The sequence below is a fragment of the Octodon degus genome, unplaced genomic scaffold, assembly GCF_000260255.1.
Source record: "Octodon degus isolate 3935 unplaced genomic scaffold, OctDeg1.0 scaffold00008, whole genome shotgun sequence".
In the NCBI taxonomy this organism is placed as follows: domain Eukaryota; kingdom Metazoa; phylum Chordata; class Mammalia; order Rodentia; family Octodontidae; genus Octodon; species Octodon degus.
In genome coordinates this window covers 4,938,039-4,963,945 of record NW_004524584.1, presented here as the reverse complement: position 1 = coordinate 4,963,945, position 25,907 = coordinate 4,938,039, and the positions used below count along the sequence as shown (strand labels likewise).

The 25,907-nt window shown below is 40.0% G+C and overlaps 2 protein-coding genes across 4 annotated transcripts in view; one reads left to right on the top strand and one right to left on the bottom strand.

Moving 5' to 3' along the window:
* Positions 1–11,209, top strand: part of Pccb (propionyl-CoA carboxylase beta subunit) — a 113,333-nt gene extending 102,124 nt beyond the window's left edge. Inside the window, exons 11-15 of one of the 2 annotated variants that reach the window (XM_004624997.2) lie at positions 7,122–7,229; positions 7,472–7,572; positions 7,956–8,054; positions 9,881–9,980; positions 10,945–11,209. In XM_004624997.2, the coding sequence (XP_004625054.1) occupies positions 7,122–7,229; positions 7,472–7,572; positions 7,956–8,054; positions 9,881–9,980; positions 10,945–11,066 (530 nt within the window). In that variant the 3' untranslated portion in view covers positions 11,067–11,209. The remainder of the gene's footprint in view (positions 1–7,121; positions 7,230–7,471; positions 7,573–7,955; positions 8,055–9,880; positions 9,981–10,944) is intronic. The other variant, XM_023705039.1, reaches the window with a different exon arrangement.
* Positions 11,210–19,357: 8,148 nt separating this feature from the next.
* Positions 19,358–25,907, bottom strand: part of Stag1 (stromal antigen 1) — a 462,283-nt gene continuing 455,733 nt past the window's right edge. For both annotated transcript variants that reach the window (XM_004624996.2, XM_023705036.1), the window contains exons 30-34: positions 24,431–24,605; positions 21,830–21,940; positions 21,219–21,333; positions 19,853–19,933; positions 19,358–19,769 (exon numbers count right to left, since the gene is read on the bottom strand). In XM_004624996.2, the coding sequence (XP_004625053.1) occupies positions 19,746–19,769; positions 19,853–19,933; positions 21,219–21,333; positions 21,830–21,940; positions 24,431–24,605 (506 nt within the window). In that variant the 3' untranslated portion in view covers positions 19,358–19,745. The remainder of the gene's footprint in view (positions 19,770–19,852; positions 19,934–21,218; positions 21,334–21,829; positions 21,941–24,430; positions 24,606–25,907) is intronic.

Genomic DNA, 25,907 nt, shown 5'->3' with positions numbered 1-25,907 from the left:
TATTTTTTAATCAATGATGTATAGTGTGCCTATGGAGAGTCACATGGGGAGAAAACATTCTCTCAGGCTTTCACAGAGAGCAGATTGGTCAAGCAATGGACGTGACTCATCCACATGGCTGACACTGACAAAGGATCTGCAAACTGAGGTACAGGGTAACAGGATAAATCCTGAGGGGACTTGACTAACCTTATCAGATACAAAAGTTACATTTCTTGTTATATAGGTCTTGCTTTATCTTGGTCTTAACCATTCAGCAGAAAAGTGTAAAAACAAGGTATGTAAAGTAAAGCCATATTTATATGCTGAGCTGTGAAAGGCTCAAGCCAACAACTTCTCTGGATAACTCACTACTATTGTGGACTGCTGGAGTGTGTTGGATTGTTTTGCTGAATTCACACACCTGTAATATTTAGATGCCAATGGAATTTCCATCTCTGACAGGACTAAGCAAAAAAAGGGGATACAGAGGAAGGACCATTTTGTGTCTATATATGCAGAATAGTTAGGATAGATACACAGCTACTTTTGCTTAATTCAATGAGAAGAAAGATTTGTACTAATAGTGTTTGGATAGGATATCCTGTCTGCTTCTTGTACTGTGGATAACCACTAAGAAGATAACAATGTACAATGTATTAATTATTATTTTTTAAAAAAATTATTTATTTATTTATTTTTACATTTTATTTAGTGTGTGTGTGGCCAGCTCAGCCCACCAGGGGGCGGGGCTGGCTGGCATGTGGTGCTGGGGGATTGAACCGTGGTCCCTGTGCTTTAGCTAAGCTTGTTCTAAGTAGGTGCTTTAGACCACTGAGCCATCTCTCCAGCCCCAGCAATGTATTAATTATTGAAATTATCCTGTTAATCAGCTTTGAAACTGTGTCGATATGTTTCTCAATAAAATAAAATAAAATAAAATAATATTTTTTAAAATATTAAATCTGTACTGTGACCATGTTAACCATTTTACTTTTTTTTAAACTTTTTTTCTGTATTTTAGGGGAGAGTCTACAAGATGTTCAGGGTCTCACTACTAGATCAGACTCGTAGTGATCTGCCTGTTTATAGCCTCCCAAGAGCTGGGATTACAGGCGCACGCCACCATGCCAGTCTCAATTTCCATCTCAGCTTGTCCTGGGGACACGGCCAGCACTGCAGGTCCAGGGATCCAACCCCCAGCCTCTGCACCTGCTTGCAGGTGCTTTAATCCACTGAGCTATTTGGCTGGTCTTCCTGTTAACCATTTTAACTGCAGTAGTGCTGATTATATTTACAGAGTACACAGCTGTTACCTGTTTCCAAAAAGTTTTCATCATCCCAGAGACCACACCCATTCAGAGAGCTCCATTTTCTAAAATGGCTGTATCAGTTTTATTCAATTCTCTGATTTATTTTATTAGAATTTTGTATTTTCCACTTATATTTTATGTGTTTTGTTAGATTTCTCCCTAAGTATTTCATATATTTTGGTGCAAATATTTGATTTTTTGTTTGTTTTTCTGTGTTTTAGGGAAGGGTCTACAGGGTAGGGTATTCAGAGTCTCACTACTAGATCAATTGGACTAATAGTGATTCTCCTTTTTACATCCTCCCAAGTGCTGAGATTATAGGCACATGCCACCATGCCCAATCTCAGCATGCCCTGGGAGCCCCCGGGGTGGAGCTGGGGCCAGCACAGCAGGCTCAAGGATCAATTCCCCGGCCCTTCCCACTTGTTTGCAGGCACTTTAATCCACTGAGCTATTTGGCCAGCCCTTTGAGCTATTTGGCCGGCCCTTGCAAATATAAAGTTTATAATTTCAAGTTCTTTTTTTGCAGTACCAGGGATCAAACTCAGGACCTTGCACTTGCCAGGCAGGCACTTATGCTGCTGAGCTGTCTCCTCGGCCCTATGATTTCAAATTCTACTTGACTCATTGCTATTGTGTACAGAAACAATTAATTTTTGTATGTTAACTTTTAAAAAAATATTGCAGCCTTAATATCTAGTAGTTTCAGTTTGCTCAGTGAGCTATATCGTCTGCAGACAATGAAATTGTTATTTTTTTTCCATCCTTATCTGTGGACCTTTGGACTTAACAGTAGATCACTGAAAAGCAGTGGTCAGGGACCGTTCTTGCCTTGTTCTTGAACTTGGTGGGAAAGCTTCTGGTTTGTCACAATTAGGTCTAGTGTTCGCCATGTTTTTGAGATATTCTTCCTGTCTGTTTCCCTAGCTCACTGACAGTTTTTTAAAAAATCATAAATAGGCATTGAATTTTATCAAATGCTTTATCTGCCTGCATTGATTTGATCAGTGGCTTTTTTTTTTTTTTTTTTTTTTTTGTTAACCTGTTCATGAGCTGGATTCCATTCATCACTTTCCAGCAATTCAGGTAGCCTGTATACCTGGGATAAACCCCCTTGGTTGTGGTGTATAATTCTTTTAATCACTTTATTTTTTATATGTATGTCTCAGGGACAGTTCCCTCAACAACCAAGCATGCATTTAATGAAATCTGATCATTTGCTTTCATAGATAGAAATTAATGTCTCCTTTCCTTTCCTTTCTTTTTCTTTTCTTTTTTTTTTTTGGCGGAACTGGTCATGCTTTGTTGAGTTTTTCGTGTTCATGAGAAATATTGAGTTGCAGGGTGTTTTTACTATATCTTTGTCTGCAAAAAAAGACAAAAAAACCAATTTTGTTTTTGTTTCTTTTCCTCATTCGAATAGCTATCCTTTCCCATTTCATGTGTGCTGTGTGGCTTTTCTGTTGTTGACTGTGGTACTGTGCTAAGTCTGGCAATGGCATGTTCCCCTCCACAGAGTTGTTCATCAGGTTGTTGAACGTTATAGGCATCCATTTGTCTAGCATCATCTCACGGTTCTTTTCCCAGCCTGTCTTCCTGTCCTGTGTATTGACTGAAGTCCGTGTGTTGTGGTTTGTGCTCACCTAGTGTTCTGACAAAGGCTTCCTGAAACACCAAGAGCCAAAGCAAAGTCATTAAAAACAGGCAGAAAACCCCAAATGGTACATCTTCTGGTGTTGAATGTTGGCTTTGTGTTGGGGCATTCCTTAAATGCTTAGCCAGATTTGAATTGAGGCTTGGGCTTGGCCTAGGTTAAAGCTTCAGGTCTTCTTGTGTCTTTTGTTTTATAACGTTGTGTTTTCATTTGCTTCCTTCTTCCCTGCGAGGCTCTTTTTCTGGGTGTCTGTCTGGGCCGAGGCATGCATGTGTCTACTAAGTTCCCTGAGCACACAGATCCTTTGGATGTCCTAAAGGGACTTTCTTCTTGTACTTTCCCTCAGGCTTTAGGTGGTCTCAATCACAGTTTTTTGTCCCAAACATCTGCAGGTCATTTTCCAGCTTAAGATGTTTTTGAGCAGTGCTGCTTACCACTCTCCCAGCCTGGGTGGGTTCCAAATTTGGCAAAACAAATGCCTCATGTCAGTCCTCCCAGGCTAGGGCAGACCTACACAGTCATTTGTTAATAGGTTTTGCTCTGCAGCCTTCAGAGCCAGCAAGAGAGGTAAATTTAATTAACCTACAGAATGTTTCCACCATTTAAGTATATTCTGAAGGAGTTCTGTGCTTATTATTATTTTTTTGTTATTTGCCTTTTATTGTTGGTTTCTAGGGTTTGTTACATATTCTGGTACAAATCTTTTATAGATATATGTACTGCACATTTTTGTTTTTTTCACGGTCTGACTTGCCTATGTCAAATGTGACAAAATCCCATTTATCAATGTCTTTGCTTATGGTTAAAGCTTTTTGTTCTGAGAAATTTTTACCCACTCTTAAATTTTTTTTTTTTTTGGTTTTTAGGGAAAGGTCTACAGGGTGTTCAGGGTCTCACTAGTAATTGGACTCATAGTGATCTGCCTCTTTACAGCCTCTCCAGAACTGGGATTACAGGTGCGCACCACCAAGCCCAGTCTCAAGTGCCGTCTCAGCAAGCCTGGGGATCAAACCCCTAGTCCCTGCATCTGCTTGCAGGTGCTTTAATCCACAGAGCTATTTGGCTGGCCCACCTACTCTTTAATTTGGAAGATTAATACCATGTTATCTTTTTTTTTTTATTGATTTTATTGAGAAAGAAGTAGAAATGAGACAGCTTCAAAACAGGTTAGGACAGTTACAGTAATTAATACATTGAATATTGCTGTCTTTGTAGTGCTTATTCATAGTACAAGATTCACACATGATCTGTTGTCTAAACACTATTAGTTCAAAGCTTTCTTCTGATACCATGTTATCTTTTAGGAACTTTGTACTCCGGTTACGGGTTTTATGAGTAGGTCTGTGATTGGTTTTGAATTAATTTTTGTGTCTTAAAGACAGGTTGGATGTTTAGACAAGATATCATGTCTACATCTTGTATTCTGAATGACTACTATGAAGACAACAACATGCAGTATTGTAACTGTCCACTAACCTGTTTTGAAAATGTCTCATTGCTATTTGTTTCTCAATAAAATTAATTAAAAAAAAAATAAAGACAGGTTGGAGGTGGCTCCCCCCACCCCAAACAGCTAATTTACTTGTTCTCTACCAATTGTTAGAGATTTCCAAGTTGAGTTGTTTTGGTGCTTGGTTAAAATATTTTGTGTGGATCTGTTTCTTTACGTTTCATGTTTTATTTATTGTTATCTTTGTCTGCTTTTACGCCTGTACCATCTTGTCCTGATTACTGTAGTTTTATGGTTCTTAGCCTGGGGTAATTATGGTATCTTGAATATATTTGGCTCTGTTGGAAATATTTTTGGTTGTGACAGATGGGATGGGAGGGATGCTGGTGATCTCTAGTGGGTGGGTGTCAGAGATGCTGCTAAACATTCTGTATGTACAAGACAAACCCTAACATTAAAGAGTTACTCAGCCTCAAATGCCAGTAGCACCAAGGTCGAGAAACCTGTTTTCTACATCTTGAAGTCAGTCAGTATAAGGTATCATTTGTTTGTGTTTCTTTCTTTTTTTTTTTTTTCTCCAAATACTGGTTTGGTCTTTCTGTCTCCTTTTTATTACATTATGGAATCTGATTATCAATTTCCACAAAACAGTCTCCTATTATTTTGCTAGGAATTGTTTTAAAGAGAAGTCTGTGTATAAATGCTGCCTAGTGTACTAGTTTAGATTTATACTTTAAGTACAAAATAATTGGTAGAGGCCCTGGGTTCTGTTTCCATTAGTGGAAGCAAAACAAAATGAATCCAGAATAATTAAGATGTGATAAATAATTCAAATTCACGTGGAATACAATTAAAATTTTACTTCCTCGGCAATAAGTGTATTGAAGGTGCTCAGCGGCTGTGATCTGGGGCCAGCGCTCAAAGCCAGAGAGCATTCGGCCTCACAGACAGGGCTTTTCAGTACCAAAGGTTTAGGCTGTTGGTAGATAATGGGTGTTTTAATAATATTTATTCTTTTGGCTTGTGAGCCTAGTTTTTGTTTGTTTGTTTTTGTTTTTATATTCTTTTATCATATTGTAAGAGTTTAATCCTAATCTTCATGTTAACCTAATCCCTTTTGAATTATGAGTGGGTATTGCCTTCTATCAAGTTTTTTTTTTTTTTCCTCTGCATCTACTGAAATGATCAAAGAGAGGCATTTCTCCTTTATCTACTAATTTTATTGGTGGTTGGACATTAAAAATAAACTTTGAACTCCATCAGTAACCTCACTTGGTCATGATGTATCACTGTGTTTATATTAGTGGAAGCAAAACAAAATGAATCCAGAATAATTAAGATGTGATATGGGGCTGGTGAGATGGCTCAGTGGTCTAAAGCACCTATTTGGAACAGGCTTGGCAAAGCACAGGGACCGCGGTTCAATCCCCCAGCACCACATGCCAGCCCACCCCGCCCCCTGGTGGGCTGAGCTGGCCACAGAGACACACACACACACACACACACACACACACACACACAAATAAATAAAATTTAAAAAAAAAAGATGTGATAAGATGTGTTTATATAATTAAGATGTGATAAGATGTGTTTATATATTGCTAGGTTTGGTTTGACAATGTGCTTCACTGACACAGTAAGAATTCTTACATCCATCCAAAATCTCTTGAGAGATTTTGGTCTGTGTCTTCTTACAGCATCTTTATACTGTTTTGGCCTTAGGGTTACGCCAGTCTCAGACTAAGCTGGAAACTCCCTTGGACAGAGAGTACTAGTAATTGAGCTCTTACTGTGTGCCACTTTGCAGTGTCTAGCTCCTTTAATGCTTACAGTTATGCTGGTAATAATGTTCCTACTTTTCAGATAAAGAACCTCAGGCTCATTTCCTAAGTTATTAAAGAGCCTTAGTTACTTTTGTGTTGCTGGGAAAAAAAATACCCAACACCCAAAGCTAAATAAAGGAGGAAGGGTTTATTTCAGCTGACAGTTTGTAGAGGATTTAGTCCATAGTCAGCTGGTTCCAAGGCAGGGTGGTGCAGCAGAAGAGAAATGGTCCATGGTAAAGCAGGCAGCAGACAGTGAAGCAGCAGCAGTGGCAGCACCACCAACAAGCCTGCCTCCTTTCTGTCCCTTTCTCTCCCTAGTCCATCTAAGCTCTAAACCTACTGATTGGTAGTACCCATTCCCAGGGTGCAGCTTTTGTTATCAATATCCTAAATCCTAGTATCACATTAATCCACATTCACACTCCCTAATCCAGTCACCATTGAAACTCCCCACCTGTGACCACATGAGAATTTAGGGCAACATCCAGCTACAACCATAACTAAAGGGGAGAGTTGGAGTCTGATTCTAAGCTCTGAGATCTCTCAAGGACCAGCACCTGAACCTTAGATCCCACTGGTCCCCTGGAACAAGCCCGGCTGTGTTTTAGCTGGTGTCCACCTTTCAGTCTGTCTGGTAGAGCCCAGCTTTCTTTGTTGTGCTGTGTTCCCAGCAAGGAGGCCTGAGGGTTGAAGCTACCACTGGCCTCTCTTTGGCCAGTGCCAGGTGTGTTCTCCAGCTTCCTCCTTTTTCCTGGAGCATGAGACTTTTTCATCACCATCTGAGAAGATTGTGGAGCCTTAATAGAATTAGTTCTGAATGGTTGAGAACAATATTTTTGTCACTGTGGGTAGAACTGGGAATTTCCCAGATGTTTAGCATGTACAATCTCTCTTTCTAGGATGCTTGGATATTAATTCATCTGTGAAGGGGGCTCGGTTTGTCAGATTCTGTGATGCATTCAATATTCCACTCATCACTTTTGTCGATGTCCCTGGCTTTCTGCCTGGTAAGTCATTAGCAGAGGTGGGATTAGGAGAGGTGGTATTGCTCAGTACAATGTCAAATTTTATTTGAAGTTTTTCTTGCATGGTTCCATAAGGATTTGTGATTTCTTTATGTTCTGGGTATCCAGAAGACAGGGCTGTGTAAGAATTGGCCCTCTTTGGAGGTACAAGAAAACCTCACAGGTGTGAGTGGCAGGCAGACTTTGTAGGATGTTTGTGAGGATTAACTTTCGTTCATGCCCAGGCACAGCACAGGAATATGGGGGCATCATCCGGCACGGCGCCAAGCTTCTCTATGCGTTTGCTGAGGCAACTGTGCCCAAAGTCACCATCATCACCAGAAAGGTGAGGTCCTCATGTTGGGGGGCAGTGACTTCAGTACCCCTCCCTCCAGCCACATGACTGTTGTGGAGGTATGGTTTAGTGTCACCAGGGCTCAAGGAGGTGTACTTTCTCATCCCTGAAGGGACAAGAGACAAGCATCTCCAGCCCTGGAGATATGTCGGTGGCTTTTCAACAGAGGGAGCTGAAAGAACAGAGGGGAAATGCCAGGAAAGACACAAACTTTAACTGCAAATGCCCTTAAAGATGTCAGCCCTGGAGACCAAGGAGGAGCCCGGGAGGGGGGCTGTTGCTCTTTGCCTTTGTTTCATTAGCTTCGTGAGGCCTTTCAAAGATACGATCTGGTTGTCCTCAGGGTCTGACTCCAGCTTTTGGATCTGTTCTAGGCCTATGGAGGTGCCTATGATGTCATGAGCTCTAAGCATCTTCTTGGTGACACCAACTATGCCTGGCCCACAGCAGAAATTGCAGTCATGGGAGCCAAGGTGAGAATCTCTAGCTTTTGTCTTTCCTGGATCCAGGGGCTTTCCTTACTCAGTGGGAGCTCAGAGCATAGCTGGTAAACATCGGGAAGAGGTGAGGGTGAAGGTAGGAAGCAGGGCCTGGATCTTGGCATGTCTCCCCATGAGGCTCCAAAGCCAACACTGCCTCCTACCCTACTCTTACTATAGGCATGTACTGGTGTCTTCATGGCAGGGGAATCAGATGGAAAATGAGAAGGACCCCAGAGTGGGTTTTGAGATAATAAATAGAAAGGGGAGAAGGTTGAGTCAGCTGACTACAACCTTGGAGAGACTGTATGTTCTTCCCAGCACTACCTTAGCACCATCGAAGCCCCGGGAGCCCATAAAAATCCTGAACTATAGTTCTGACTATAGGTAACATACTCTCTGCCATTTAACCTGTTCTTTCCTTCCCTGCTTCAAAAGAGCTATTGAGGTTGGACCAGATAACTCCTAGGGCCCCTACAACTGACTTGTAGGTGTTTTGATTTGAAGGCCAGGCCTTGTAGTTGAATCTGAGCTCCTCTGGCCACCTAATTGTGTACTCAGAGCTCAGGGTAATGGAAAGGGAAAACCATACTGTTTCTCTTAATGAAGAGAATGATGGCGTTAACAGTTTAAAATAGGTCAAACATCTTGGCCTAAAGCACAAGGAATAAAGACGGAGTTGAGTGTATCTATCAGTCACTGTGTACTAGAGAAACAGATTTAATAATGCAAGATACACATATACAGTGGTACCTCAGTTTATGAAGGTATTGTTTATGAACAGTTTGGTTTGTGAATAGGAGTATTTGGCAAAATTTTGTTTTTGTTTGCAAACTTTGTGTGTGTGTGTTTAGTGCAGGATCTACAGGGTCTGACTGCACAGATTGGACTATATGAATCTCCTGTTTTCAGCCTCCCAAGTGCTGGGATTACAGGCCTGTGCCACCATGCCCAGTCTCAATCACTGCCTCAGCACGTCCTGCGGGCGGGGCCGGCATGGCATGCTGGGGATCAGTCTCTGGCTGCCGCACTCTGCCTCAGCATGCACCTTGATCCACTGAGCTGTTGGCTGGCCCTGTTTACAGACTTTGTATGATGTAAAAAACGGAATTGTGGCCATCTTTCCTAGAATCTTGGAATGAATTAAGTTAGTGAACCAAGTTACCACCGTGTAGAAAAATTTATAAGATTGGCTTATAATGGCTGCCTACACAGTTGGGCTGTCTGTTTGTTGAGATATGAAGGATCCAGTGAAAGGCATGCAGTTCACTGTAGTGTCCCGTGCGAGTCTGTATCAGGAGGCTGACCAGTCTGTGCCAGATGGGCTGACGGGTTGGGGCTGGAGGCTGAAGAGTTGCACTGGAAGCCAGCAGATGACATTCAAGGTGACAGTGAAGACTGGAGCTCCTCCGAAGAAACAGAAGCACGGGTTCCTTCTGTGTTTCCCTTTCATTCCATTCAGATGGCAAGCCCATTAGTTGCTGTCCCACGTACCTAGGGTGAGCCTTCTATCTTCAGTAAACCCATCAGCCACAGAGAGAACTGTTCATTTGGGCATTTTTTACTCTACTTGACACAGTCACTTAATTATTACAGTGGAATAGGATTGGGACCACTGCTGGGCATCCCATCTTACGGCCCCTGGAGTCATGGTGGCTGATCCAGGGGGTTGTGTCCCTCTGCTGTTGTCTCTGGAGATGGCACTTCCTGGCACTGATGGTTTGCCAAGAAGTTTACAACCACACACAGTGATAATGAGTTGATTAGTCTTTCCTGGTTGGGACCCCACTCCAGGGAACCTTGTTATTTCTTTGTGACAGGGTGCTGTAGAGATCATCTTCAAAGGGCATGAGGATGTGGTGGCTGCCCAGGCAGAGTATGTGGAGAAGTTCGCCAACCCCTTTCCTGCAGCAGTGAGAGGTGGGACCTGGTGGGAGGGCAGTTTTGTTTATTCATTTGGGCTTATTCGTTCTCTCCAGAATGTCCCACAGTGTTACCCTTTACCTTTGCCTTCTCTGTGGACCAGGTAGGGCTAGGGCTGTCTCCCTGGGCTGTGATTATTTATGAACAGCAGGATCAAAACAGCAGAGGTGAAGGGATTACATTTCTAGGCTCATTCCTGTTATGTAGCATTGTTTAAAAATCCACCCCAAAGTTAGTGGCTTACATTAACCACCAATTTCTGCTTGTGGTTGTGAAGGCCAGTGATTTGGCTTGGGCTCAGGCTGGCAGTTCTGGTCTTGCCTGGGTTCTCTCCTACTGCTGTGGCCATCCTGTGTCCGGAGTGTGGCTTGGTAGTTCAGGATGGCCTCACTTAGGCTCGAGGTTCTGGCTATTAGCTACTCTCACCACGGGGTCTCCTAATTTTAAAAGGCCAATTCAGGCCTCTCTACATAGTGTTCAGGGTAGCAAATAGGATGTGTGGAAGCTGCAGAGCCTTTGAAGTCTGGGTTTGGAAGTTTCATGCTGTCCCATTTACTGCATTTTATTGGCCAAAGTAACTCAAGACCAGATAGAATCTATCATTAGATGTGAGAAGTTGCAGTGACATTAACAGGACTTATATACAGGGATGGAAAAATCATTGGAGTCATTTTCAAGAAAACATGTATTTTCTTTCTTTTGATTGAATTTATGTTGGTGGGGTGGAGGCCTGGGAGCAGTGTGGGTAGGGAAGGGGGTGACATTGTCCTTTTCTTGCCAAGTGTTCCTAGGCAGACGTTGAGGTGCCTATCAGGGGCACAGGCAGAGTCCTACAACTGGGGAGGTGGCAGGGCCTGGTGCTTTCGTATCACTGGGGCCCAGGGATGGTAGCTGGGCTGAGCTAGGTGGGCTTGGTGGCATCGTGTGGGCCTGTGGTCATCTCCTCTGCTGTGCTTACTAGGGTTTGTGGACGACATCATACAGCCTTCCTCCACTCGGGCCCGAATCTGCAGCGACTTGGATGTCTTGGCTAGCAAGAAGGTACAGCGTCCTTGGAGGAAACATGCAAATATTCCATTGTAAACAAACTGAAGGAAAGAACAAAAAGACAAAAAAATCCAAGCTGAACCAAGATCCTAGTCCTGCCTTTGCCATCATGAAAACCTGGGACTCTAAATATCAGTAATAACTTGGAATAGCTAATAAGATTATTAAATTCTAAGATCTCTTCTGTGACATTTTATGAAATTACTCATTTTATTAAAAATCTTAATTGGTATTTTTTGAGTATAAACGTTCATTTTTTAATGAAATGCTATCTGAGAACCTAAGAAAACAACATGTAATTATCACTCAAGACTGACCATTTTTTGGCACTGTGATTCAGATGTGGTTTGTGTCCCCCAAAGGTTCATGTGTTGGGAGCTTGGTGTGAAGTAGGACCATTAAAAGTGGGACGTAGTGGGGACTCTCAAGGTCAGTCGGGGCAGTGCTCTGTGTTGGTTTGTGGGACCCTGCTCTCTCGTTCCCCAGGGCAATGTGGTCTCATGAGTGTGCTTCTACCTTTGACGCAGCCAGGAGGAAGCCATCGGAACCAAGCTAATGTCGTCACCGTGTCCTGCAGTCTTTGGAGCCCTGAGCTAAATAAGCCTCTTTCCACAGGTGCCACAGGTGTTTTGTTATAGTAATGCAAACTAGGCCCAGTGGAGCACTTATTTAGCATGTGCCAGGCACCACCAGGAAAAAAAAAACAAAACTAATACAATGTCTTTAGAATATTGTTTTCCTTTTTTCTCTAAGAATAATGTTTTCTTTTTTATTTTTGGTGCTGGGGGTTGAATTTAGGACCTTGTGCTTGCCACGTAGGTGCTTAAGCCACTGAACTATTTGCTCAACCCCTAATTTTTCATACTTAAGTGAGATGTTTGTTGTTTCTTAGGCTTTAGTTTTCTTACTGTGAAGATAGGGATTATACTTAATCTCTCCCATGTGAATAGTTGAAGGCTAATGAGGAATTTGTGATTGTGCTTGTCTAGTAGAAGAGGTGGAAGGTCAGGTGTACGATGCCACGATGATTTATTTCTAGAAATACATTCTCACATTTTAAAAACTTGTGAAAATGTCAAGCCTACAGAAATACTGCAGGAGTTATCTTAATAACATTAACATATTCTTCGGTTAACATTGTGTATTTGCTTCATCTTTTCATAAATGTTATATAATACTTATTTTGTAAGAACAAAGTCCATTGTCCTCTGTAATTCATCTTTTATGACATTGGCATTTATGAGGCATGCTTCCTTGCTATTTTGTGTAAGTCCTCAACTCAAATTTGCCTGCTTTGCTTCCTTATATTTAAATAAGGTAAATCATAAATGTAGCTCTTCAGTGTGTCACATCAAAGAGCCGCATTATTGGTAGCTGATGTTGGCCACGTGGCTATATAAGTGTTCCTACCAAGCTTGCCATTTTCCCTTTGTCACTAATAATTAGTGGAATGTCCTTTAGTCATTTGTCAACAAACTTTCACCCAAATTTTATTATCCCCTAATGATTCCTGCCTCAAATCAATGATTGTGCTGATTGTAAAATATTGTTTCTAGTCCTGTATCAATCAATATTTACCAGAAATTTAAGCAATGAAGACCTTTCTCTTCTTGGTATCAGTTTACTTCTTTGTGTAAGCTTACAGATAACTTCAAAAAATTGCCCATTCTCTGTTGACTTTATTTTACTGTGTGTGCAGCGTATCAGCAGTTAAACCAGCGCTGGAGATTTAAAGTTGTTTGAGAGTAATGGTCAGCTGTGGAGTGCCGCTCCAGAATGTCTGTGTGCTCTGCCGTCTGATGAGAGGCCTGGGCTTTTTTTACCGCAGAGGACTTTCTTGCTCTAGGCCCAAAGCTCCACAAGTCTTTTAGCATTTGGTGTCAAATTTTATTTCAGGGTCAACTTAACACGTGACTGTGATCATTTCTAACAGTGCTATGGGTGGGTAAGTGTCCCTCAAAGGCCCTTGGTCACCAGCATGTGGCACTAGGAATCTGGTGTGATACAGGCTAGTGGGACGAAGTTAGGTCCTAAGGGATGTGCCCTTACAGGGGCCCGAGCCCCTTTCTTTCTCTGCTTCCTGGCTGCAATGAGACGAACAGGCCTTCACCACACTTTCACTACCACAGGCCCTGACGACCAATGGTGTGACGCTTTCAGTTCTTCTGGGGAGATACCCAGAAGACACATGCTCACCCACATTTATAGTGGCAAGTTTATAATAACTGAATCTTGGGAAACAATCCAAATGCCTGAGTATTACTCAGCCATAAAGACAGAATGGGAACATACATAGCTAAATGGATGGACCTTGAGACCGTAAGTATAGATGAAATAAATTGGGAAACACATGTAAATATCACATTCTCGCTGGTGTGAGAAACAGAAAAGATTATAAATGTGCAGTAGATGTTATGAAAATTGTTCAAAAGGGAAAAAGGAAGAGGAAAGGGGAGAAGGTGGAAGGGAAAAATGAGAAAAGAATAAAATGAAAACCCAGCTTTGTGGACAGGGAGGGGAAGAGGGTTTGAAAAGAAGGGATCTGAATGGGAAAAAAACAAGATGCATCATGTACACATACAAATTCCCTATAATGAATATAGTCATTATGTATGCCTAAATTGTCTCAATAAATGAATAAAATCACCAAGTCAAAAGGCAACCCAGAAAATGGGAAAAAATTTTGGCCAGTTGTTTCTCAAGGGCTGATATGTAGAACTTACAAAGAACTGAAATTTGGGCATCTGAGATGAATTTCCCAAATGAAGTACAAATGGCAAAGACATGAAAATATTTCCATGTCACATTATTTGAGAGATGCAAATTAAAGTGACACTGAGATCCATCTCCAGAAAGCATGGTTATTATCAAAAACCAGTAACATGTTGTGTTGGGGCGGGGAGGGTACCCTTTTCCACCATTGGTGAGAATGTAGACTGGTGCAACCACTGTGGAAATCAGTGTGAAGATTCCTTAAAAAACTAGGACTAGAGGTTTCATTCGAACCAGCTATTCCCCTTCAGGGTATTTTCCCAAAAGAATTAAAAGCATACCACAGTGACATGGAGCCATATCCATGTTTATTGTGATAAATTACAAAATCTTAGAAACCACCCAAATGCCCATCAAATGATAAATGGATAAAATGTTTTAATATCATGAAGTACTAACTACTGTGCCACAAAGGCTAAGTTTGAGGCATTTATCGCTAAACATATGGACCTGAACTCTTAAGCACAATAAATCTGACATATGTGCAAAACTGGAGTATAAACAAGAACCAAACTGTAGAAGAGATATAGTGAAGTGGGAATGGGGGAGGGGGAAAGAGGGAAAAGAAAAATGAGAAAAGGATAAAATAGAAACAAAGCTTTGTAAATGAGGTGATAAAAGGCCAGGGGAATGGGAGGGAAACAATAAATCAAGGTATATTATATACAGGTATGAAATCCCTGTGATGATTGTGATCACTGTATATACCTGAAGTATACTAAGAAACTTCAATTTAAAAAAATTTACAGGAGCTGACTAGCATCGAGAATTGTACCAAGCAGTGGTTGTTGCTGTGAGTTTAGACATTATTGGTCAGAAGCTTTTGGAGTTTACTTGTGGGAAAAATTTGGAAAAGTTTAGATGTAGGCTAGAGAAAATCAGAATGTTAAGCATAACATTTTACTGGTGATGTTGGCACTAGCTCAGGAGGTTCCGATGGGAGCCAGGTGTGATGGATGGCTCATCTGTAATCCCAACACTGGGGAGGCTGAAGCAGGAGAATTCCAAGTTCAAGAGAAATTGTCGAGAATCTCAACAAAACAAATGCTAAACAAAAGCGCTGGGTTCAGTCGCCATACAGGGGCTGGGGTGTGCTGACAGGAGTGTGGATCATTGAAAGACATGCTGACAAGGCTTTATGGAAAACTGGATGGTACCCACTTGTGTTATATATATTCTGACATTCTATATTTTGTCTGTGGCATGCCTTGAAACTTTTTAGGACTTTACCTTTTTACCTTTAAGTTTAAAGGTTAATAGGTAGAAGAAATTTCCAGACAGCATAGTCTGGGGCATGGGTATTACTGTTACAGGCAGCCAAATTGGATAGAAATATTATAGGCAGTCAGACAGGGCCAGGCCCTGGAAGGAGACAGCACAGAAGAGGAGATGCCTTGCAACTGTGGGAGGGAAGGATGCTCCTGCTGTGAGCCAGACCTAAACACCAAAGATCAAAGAAATGCGGACCTGCCTAAAGAATAGCATCTGGGATTGCGCATTACCCTAAGCAAGCCAGAAAAAATTCATTATCTGATGGCTACCAAATAAGGTCCTGTTTTACATTCATGCCCCCTTGCCTTCCCACTTGGTCCTCGACTTAATTTTACCTAAGCAATGGTGCTTGTAATCCCATTGGTTGACCATAATTTTGTCCCACCCCACATCCACCTAAGCGAGTTCATTTCTCCACCTTAGCCCCACATGGTTTTAACTATAAAAGTCCCTGGAAGAGACAGCTTCCCGGGTAACAACCCACTCGGGCTCCCCTTCTGTCCCTCTCTTGGACAGGAGCTTTCTTTCCCTCAATAAATATACTCTGCTCATAACCTCCATTTGTTCCTAAAATTCATTCTTCGGTTTTAGAGAACATGGACTCGTGCAGGTCAGGTAGGGAGATCATTTTTCCCTATGTCATTTGGAGGTCACCCACCCAAGACCAGTTTTTCTCCCTGCATCATTACTAGCTGTTTTTACCCAAACACAGTGATAATCTGAATAGTAAGATTTGGAAACTGCAGAATGTTTTGGGGACAGTGGAGTTTTCTCTTGTGTACTGTGCAGGAATTCCTTCTTCCATCACCTTCACCTTAGGGCAACTCCCTCCCTCCCTCCCTCCCTCCCTCCCAACACACCAAAAAACCCCCAAAAGCCCCACAACCACGAACAAAACTCAACAAAAACCCCCCACTCAGAAACAGGGCTGTCAAGTGTCTGCTTTCAGATTTAGAGGAGATAATATGTCAGTTGTGGGAGGTTAGAGGCACTCCTTAGGTCTTGCTGGACCTGCCTCTACTATGAATTACACAAATCACTTCTGCTTAAGTCACACAGCTAGTAAGTGGAGAAACTGAGATCTGAAGCCAGGTATACACAGTCTACACTGTGTTCTCACTGCAGAAAGTACGGCTATAGGGGTGATGAGGCAGGCAGGATGAACTCCTCAACGTTTGGGTACCAAACCTAGTGAGGTGAGGTGGTGGTCTGTTTCCCTGGGATTGTTTGCCACAGAACCCAAAGGGCTACTGACTGTAGCCAAGTAGTTTTATGAGCTGCTGGGCTTGTTAGTCCTTTGTGAAGATTCTTCCAGTGTCTTTTGGCTATGTTTTGTCTCCTGTTTAGTTCTCTGTGGCTGCACTGATGCTTCTGCTTGGTACTGGTGCTTAAGATGCGATGTGCCCAGTCAGAAGCCTGTGAAGCATACCGTCAGATGCAGTGTTGATCCTGTGGCTGGGAACTGATGAACTGAGGTTTCACCTGTTCTGACAAATGGGTATATTTTTATCTTCTTGTTCCAAAGGATTTCTGGAGAGCTGTGGCTTTATTCTTCTGTTGAGAATTACTGGTCCTCATCTTCTTGTGCTGCTTTTGTTAGCAAATGACCCTACTGTTCTGAGTAATAGCTGTGGCTTCTTGGGCATTGACTCTCTTTTTCTGGGCCTATGAGGACGAACTGTTACATTTCAGTGATGAAGCAGCCACAATCATTAAGTTCTGACAGTTTACCTACTGTCTTGGATGGTGAAAATACTCCCATTGTGTTTTCAGGAGCACAAAGATGTTCTTCAGAAAGTGTTCCCTGCTAGATGGGATAGTCCATACCTGTAATCCCAGCTATTTGGGAAGATCGGGAAGGAGGGCAAGCTTGAGGCCTGCAGGGGAGTTTAGTGAGACCATCTCAAAACAATGAAACAAAACAAAACAACCTATAGATGTAGCTCAGTAGCCTCTCCCTTCTCCCCAAGCACTTGGTGAGCAGGGACAGAACAGACAGAACACTGAGTATGATCAGGTAAGAACAGTCTGAACAGGCACCACATATGTTTTGCTGAAGACACCCCTGGTTTTCCCTGGCTCACAGATCTTTTTTGGGAGTAAAGCCAATGAATGGATTGTCAGTTCAGAGATTTGGAAGCCTGTCTAGCCCTAAGTAAAGTCATACATAGGGAGAGGCCTATCTGCTCTCAAGCTCGTACCCTCCAAGTTAAGCTGTCACATAGATGTCCTTATCAATGTCCTCCTTTGGCTGCCTGGAGGGCTCACCTGGTATTTTTATTCCTTATACTCCTGTCTTTACTGCATAGGGATTTTGTGCTGTTTAATGAACTCAGCAAAAGGAAACAAAGTGTGTAAGTTGTGATATTTTAACAAGGTGGTCAGATACCAATGCTAAATGTTTGGGGTAGAATTCTGCAGCATCCAGATTCTATAGAATCTGCATGGTCTTCAAAGGGCCACCCATCAACATGGCTACATGAGCTTGAGAATGCATGCTATGATGTTCCCTGAATACCATATCTAAACTTGGCCTGTAGGAGACTCTGTCTTAAACCACAGACAAACTTGGTCTACTTATTCTGAGGAAATCCAAGCAATGAAAATTTGTGAGCTAATCCTATTTTTTTTTTTTAAATAAAAAACACCTATTATAGTCAACTTACTGCTTAACAAATTTCAACAGCAAACTCTTTGAAGAGCAAGCAAGAGATCAAATAGTGTAAAGCTTTACCTAGTCGGAACAATAGGATGACTACCACAGGCCTGATTTTGAATAGTTTATTAAAGGAAAGGTGAAGCATCAGATTCAAATTGTACAAAAGGAAAAAAAAAAACCTCATATTGCAAATGTACAATTTACAGAATTACTAGCAAAACCAATCAAGGAGACACTGAAAATATACAAAAATTTGATTGACTTGAAACTGAACTGGAAACCCATTGGAGTAGATTGCTCGGTAGTCTGTAATTCTAAGTTGGCATGTGTTTTCCATAAGACTGTCAAGCAAAGAACCAGGCGTGTGCCCGGCCCTTGCATGCTTGCTCCCTGGCCAGAATTGTAGGGCGGGCTGGGGTGGACTGTGCAATTCTGCTCTTTTTCTTCCAGTGAAGCCCACCCCCCTAGAACCCAGGAACTGCTGAATTAACAGTTAAAACCGTTTTGGTGACCAAGACTTTTTTTTGGAACTGTACCAATTGTGAGAAAAACCTCAGTTTTGTGTCTGTTTACTAAAGGTTGAATAAAATCCATTTTGCTTTTCCACACAAAATGTCTCTCATTTTTGGTAAAAAGAGAAAATCTCATGATTCTGTTGCAGTTACATAAAAAAAAAACAGCTCAGAAATAGCTGTGGATGGATTGGTTGGAAATTCTGAGGCTTACATTAAAAATTAGGAAGAAATTATATGGGCTTTAAAAAATAATACCAAATCCTAAAAAATCCTAAGCAGATTGTAACTCTAAACCATTGAAGACTGTCCTGAAGATTCATAATTTCTTAACCCAAAGAATTATTAATATGCACATTTAACACTGAAATGTAAGCTGTATTTCAAGGTAAGCTTAGGAATTTCTTCCTCTAAGCAGACTTCTATGCAGCACATACTTCTATAATTGGCAAACTTAATTCACAAAATTAGTGCATAAGAGAAGTGCATGGGAAGTAGACACAGTTATGTTACACTTAAATTACTTTTGAATGGCAAAGGATTTCCTCATGATTATCTTTGTAAGAATGGAGGTCTGTGAACCTGAATTTGGCAGGGCATGAAATAGGTGGTAAAAACAGCAAACTGATAACTTGAGAACCAGTTTTGTTTTACTGAGAATACTTTATTTGCTGGTAGAAGTTGCTAAAAATGCACAGAACAAATACCAATAGAAAATGCACTGTATTCGAATCTCCCTATTCTATATAAAATGAATGGTGTACAGCATCTGTTGGAAAAATGGCTGCATGGACATTTATTTTATGTCCACTTATAAATAAAAATAAACCTTTTTATTCAAGAGTATATAAAATCTGGGAATTCATATCCATATCCACAGAAGGTGTGTAGTTTTTGGCAGAGATGCACGATGTCAAAATTTCACCTTAACTTGTCAGGATTGTTCTTTCATGTTTCTGTATTCACAAGGTCAACCAAATCCAGTGAGCTCCAAAAACACTCTTCAGCAATTAGGATAAGCTGCTTACTCATAGGTTTAATAAAAATGGTTAGCATTTAAAACATAAAAAGGCAAAATGTTAAAACGGTTTTTAAATTGTACAACAGGAAAATAAAGTTAAAAATATTTTTTTTTTTTTTACTCAATGTTGAGTTTTCATAAAACAGGTGTATAACAGTGTTTATCTTGACAGCTGTTTTAAAAATTTAAAATTTCTTCCTCCCTCCAGAAAAACACATCTGTACTGATATAAGTCCAATATTAGGACACAAATGATTTTTTTGGTCAGTCTTTCTGAGGTGACATTCATCAACACTTTCTTGGATAATTTACATGTTCCTCTTCTTTGTCACTGCAAAAAGGGAATTGACCTTAATCATTTGATTAAAAAACAAATCAGATCACATCAAAAGTGTTTTTTCCCCCATAGAAGCTATCACAGTATATAGGCCTCTAGCTCTAAATAATAGAGTTCCAGGTTTGTAAATTTTCTTCAGATTTCAGAACATAGGCATTCCAAATCCCTAGAAAAATGAGACATGATTATTAATTTCATGAATATACAAGACCCAGAAACCGTAAGTAAAAAGTTATAATTAATATTTACTGAATCATCTTCTATGATAGCTGCAGAGTCAAAGAAGTCTGGCCTCAGCTCAGCTCTCTCTCGCCGATTTCTTGATGGAGGCTACAATGAGAAACCACTTTAACTTTCTTTCCCTGAGACCATCAAGGCAATAAATTGTGATAAGCAGCTAACATTTCTGACAGTATACAGAAACACTAAGGATTAGTTTTGAAAGACTCTGGCTGTAGGGAGCACAGATTTTTAAAAAGTCTAAGTGTACTTTTTGCTTTTAACTATCAAATTAGACAAGAAGGGGTTGTCAAATGATAATGAAGAAATTGAACATGTTATTGCATATAATTTTGGGTCTACAAACATCTTTCAAGTTATGGAATAATTAAAAAAATGATTGAATATTAAATGGTAAACTTCAGTGAAATCTCCAAAGTAGGTAGCAAAGCTTTTAGGGGATGGGCTAGAAAGGACATAGACTGTGAGGAACAGATTATGTCACTCCAAACTTTTTATTACAGGAAGCCCAACATAGGCAGAACAATGATTGCCCTGCCCCATTTTATGTTGAAGTCCTAACTCCTAGAATCTCAGAATATGGCTATAATTGAAGACAGGGTTTTTAAAAAGAGGTAATTGAGGTAAAGTTAGGTCAAATGGGTAAACCCTAACTGCACGACTGTTGTATTCATAAGAGATGTATAACAATGACCATGCAAAGATGAAGATAGTAGCCATCTACAAGCTAGGAAGAGATGATTCAAAGTGAAACTGAGTCTAACATATTCCTCTTAGATTTCTAGCTGTTTAAGCCACCCAATCTATAGAATGTGATTGGCAGTCCTAGCCAACTGATACCCTGCAAAATGTTCTCATGAACACCCATGTAGCAGTCCCCTTACAATCTTGTTTCACTGAGTTTCCCAACTGTATTTTCTTCCCCATGTCATTTCACCTATACCTGTTTTAACATGTTATCTATAGCTAATGAAAACTTCTGAAAAACTATACCACTATATATTCTGAAAATTTCTTTTCCTACTACATATTTGATACATACTCAAATTTATTTCAAGCATGTTTTATAATGAACACATACATTCTAGGATCTGCATCTTACTGTTATGTTGGAGTACAAGAGTGTATTGTTAGACTACAGTTTAAACTATAAGATGCTGGATTAATAACACTATGCTGAAAGATCTGGTGTGAGCTTTTATAAGAAAGAACCAAATTCTATAAAAAGGTACCAAATATATTCAGGCTTAAAAAAACAAAGCTCATCCAAATGATCACTGTTGATCAATGATACCTTTTCTGAGAATAAGAGCATCATCTTAGCCCAATGCCATCACATATTTTAAGAGAAGGAACAATTAGTGGATTTCCTTACCAGATCAATAACCATGGTGTCTTCAAATTCTTCATTCATGTCTTCTAATTGGCTCCGGGATGACATCATCACATCTTCAAAGATGGGCTCAGCATCTTCTTCCATTAGACCCCGACTGATAAGTAAAAAGTACAGCCAGACAGCTGTATATTCATCCAATTTGGAGTTCTGGCTCTTTCTTACTTAGCTCTTCTAACCAACATAATTATGACTTACAGACTAAACAAATTATGATACTGAACTACAAAATAATTAAGGATCATTCCTTTGGTTCATTAAAGATTTCATCGGAAGGAAGTACAGTATGATTAAATGCAGTGACAGAACATTTGTATATAAATAAAAAAATCAGCTTTTTGACAGTTCCTTCAAAATTGTGCTTGACACTATAATATCAATTTTACAAGTAAGCAGCATGAGACAGGTGTTTTAGAGCTTGCTGTAGGCCACATAGCTGGCAAATGGTGAGCTCTCAGCTTTAAATGCTCAACATCTCGAAAGTTTATGGCCCCATTACTATGTGCATAGCATATCCACAGTTGTAATTTTAAAACTAAACATCAGAAATAACACAGTTGTTACGTTCTTTTGATAGTCAATTTAACACTTACACAGCATGCCTTACTCCAGTTCTCACTTTCATGTAGTTCATTCCTGTCCTGTCCTTCCTATTCAGGTCTTCTAACTTCGGCTGGCCTAACCAAGAGATCTGCATCTGTGGACTAAGAGAGGGAGCTATTAGTCATTTTGTGGCAGTAGATGATGTATGAGCTAATGAGCCCCAGGCTAGGAAAATAATTGTTGGTTGGCTTTAATCCCTATAAATATTAGCTGGATTTATTCTAGTATCTTTGCAAATAAGGGGACAGACTACCCCAAAAGACGCCTAACTCTCTTAGAGAAGCAGGCTGGAGATGGTTGTTAATAATAAACTGTCAACTTTAATGCCCAAATCTCTACTCAACAAGGGCAGTTTAACTTGTTTCAGGCTGTTGTACCAGTTACAGGTATACCTAGCTTTGAAAATAAAGCCCTAAGTAACAAAAATGATACTGGCCTGGCAGCTGAATGCCCAATAGAGTCTTTTATCAGTACTGTATTTAGGGAGATCTATAAATCATTATAACAGTTTCTGAGTCTTGATAGTCAAATCTTTACCTTCACTTTATACTTAACCACTTGCATAAATATGCTTCTTGGAAATTTTATAGGATGAAAACTTTTAGCAGACAAAAATTTGTCACATGAAATTCTCTTTAGCTATCATTATCCTGTGGGGATAATACTTTGATTAAATCTATGAGGCTTAGGATAAAAGGACTATAGTATAAAGCAAGGGAAAACAAGACCCCAAAGGGACACCCAGCAGCTCAAGAATGATTATTCAGTGGGTGGCAATGATCAGCCTCACAGCTTTGAAAAAGACCTTACTTTACTACAAAGTTTTCTTATCAGAAGTTAGAGCTTGAGTACTTCTAATTCAAATTTTCAGCCTCTTTTAATCTCAGGAATTTGTGAAGGTCAGGTTAGAATTCTAATTCACAGCATCATTCTACTATATACAGAAACACAAATAAGGAACTAATAATTTCAAAACTGGATAGAAAAATACACAAAATTCAGTTTTTCTTTTAAAAGCAAAAATCTCAAATCACCCTTGCCTTCTCTAGAGTATGGAACACAATACATTTTAATTGCTAATGTGGGTAAAGGATAAGATATTGATTCTTAAAGGGCAACTTTTCTTGGAATTTATAAGATCTTAAAATTTTTTAATCTAGAAACAGTTACTTTTTTTTTGGTAATTTTTAGAGAAGGGTCTACAGGGTGTCCAAGGTCTCACTACTAGATCTGACTCGAAGTGATCCTCCTGTTTACAGAGCTGAGATTATAGGCGAGTGCCACCACACCCATTCTCAACTGTCATCTTGGTGCGCTCCAGGGGCAGGGCCGGCACAGCAGGCCCAGGGGTGGAACCCCTGACCCCTGCACCTGGTGACAGGCACTTTAATCTGCTGAGCTATTTGGCTGGCCCTATCTAGTAACAATTTAAATGTAACAAAAAAGTAACCAAAATATTAGTAATCAATGAAATGGATAATGAAAATAGTTTTATTTATTTGTTGCTCAGACTGTGAACTGCCTAGCAGAAGCTCTTAGAACTCAGTTAAGCAAGTAACCTGTGTTACTTTCTTGGAAGTCCTCTGAAAAGAAACATATTTGCCTAACATCAATACCAATTAAAATTAGCACTTAGTGAGAAAATATATATATTTTTTAATTTAAATTTAAATTTTTAAAAAATTTTTTGACAGGGTCTTGCTGTGTTAAGTGCAGGCTGGTCTTGAACTTGTAGCTATCTTTCTGCCTCAGCTTCCTAGTGCTGGGATGACAGGCATATGCCACTCAGGAAAAAAAAAACCTGTTTTAAATGAGCAAAAAATATTTTCATTGGCAACATGCATGACTTTGCAAAAAGTACCTTTCTTGGCACAGAAACAACAAAGAATGTAATTTAATAATACTACCGTATCTATTTAATATTTCTAAAACTTTTTAAAGTCTTCCTCACTTCCCTTTAATATACCCTTTTCATGTTAGTAGTGAAAAGTTACTGTTCTATTGAAAAGTAAGAAAATGAAAGCTACTCGCCGGCCACAGAGTCCAGGCATGGTGGCGCACACCTGTAATCCCAGCACTGGGGAGGCTGAAAGCAGGGGGACTACCATGAGTCCAAGCTACATAGTGAGACCCTACAACAACGAAATACATAAATAAAAAATAAAAAGTTAAAGACAAGATGTTAAGGTATGAGCTTTTTTTTCTAAATCGCAACTTCAGTACTCAAATTTAATTGCAGTGTTGGCACTTTGCAATCAGTAAGTGGATTCTGGGTTGCAGTTTGGGTACTCAGTTTCTAAAAGATTTGCCATCAATAAAGTCCTTGAATTTTGAAGATGTGATATCCACAACACCTGTGGACTTTTTACATTCCTTTAAGTATAAACTAGACTCTGTGGCTTCATGTTCAAGATCTCACTGGCAATATGCAGTCATGAACAAAGTTTTTCTTTTTTTCCCCTCATCATCCTCCTGCCTCCCAAGTGCTGGAATTATAGGCATGTACACCATACTTAGCAACGAAGTTTTTCTTAAATAATTTTACTTTGTTTGACAATTACAGGCCAAGAAAATGAACTTTTAGTACTTACTTGTGTAAAAAGTCTGGTTCAGAACCGTGTTCAGACTCAGGTTCTTGCATCTGCTCTCCCAAAGGCCGGCTATTTTCTCTCAGAACAGTGGAAGTGAGCTGTGGGGCTGGGAGGGGGCCAGGAGTCTGAATCATAGTGTCTGTCCTGTTTAGCCATGTGTTGTCCAGACTTTCATCTGTAAAATTCCAGTCAGAGTCTTAAAATGTCACAGAGTAAACTCTGGTGGTAGTTATAACAGTGACTTGAAATGTACAGCTTTGCAGATACTTTGAATCCTAATGTTACCGCTTCTTTTCATGACTTTGTATTAAGTCGTTAAATTTTCAAAGTTCAGTTTTCTTACATATAAAATAGTGATATCAATACCTAGGCCTCACAGAGTTGTAAGACTGAGATAGTGCATATAACCATCAAATATGAGCTATCAACACAACATAATGTCTCTTAAGTTCATCCCTGAGGATTTATTCACCTTAGAAAGGAAAGAGTGGGGTCAAGCACAGGCCTCTTCAACTTTCCTTTGCACCAGTAATAAAGGGCTGATTTCTCACAAGAGACCCAGGCAGCAGCACTTTAAGACATGTTGGCATTTACAGAAGAATCACCAAATCCCCTCACTGAATTGGACACTGCAGAGAATTAACATTTTTTTTTCTAGCTTTTCCATGTGAAGATAAGAGTTTCATTACTTTCATCCCCTTAAATCCTTCAGGAAAGTCTCCTGTGATCACCCATCCCAGCCCACACTTCCCATTTGCATTTGACTTCTGAAGGAAGTGAAATCATATCTGCTTACTAAGGACTTAATTATATACTATCTTATATTAGTAGGTGATTTGTTTTGTGTATGGCTATCTCAGTGCTGTAATCAGGCTTCAGTTCCTTTAAGGGGATGATAGCATCATGTGCACACCTAAAACGTCCTGATAAAATAATGCATTCATTTTAAGTTTTTGCCTATATAAAATTCTAAGTTATTATGTGAAGAGTTTTACAATTTTTTGAGCACTTTTAATAAACAAAGTATAGTATGAATTCTCCCCCCCCCCCATTAAGCTGACAAATGTATGAATGTTAGGTATCTTGTATACTATCCAGCATTTCACCGGTCTCAGTGTCATTCAAGTTTCTTAATATTTTACCAGACACATGTATACTTCCTCGATTGGTTTTTCTATCTCTGAAAATATCTAGTCACTGTTTGGTTAAGGGCCACTGTAATTATTTGGAACCCACTACTGAATCTCTTAAGATGTGTTTAATCATCATATATTCATATTACTTAAATCATTTGTCAGCTCATTATTTCATGTCATCTTGTCCAGATAATCTTTCCCAATTCACTAAAAATTTGTTCACCCATCTATGTTCCCAAAGTCTTCTGTTTTTAGCCTGTCACACTGAACTCCAATTGTATATTTCTTTCTTTCTTTCTTTCTTTTTTTTTTTTTTAAATGTATTTAGTACAGGGTCTATA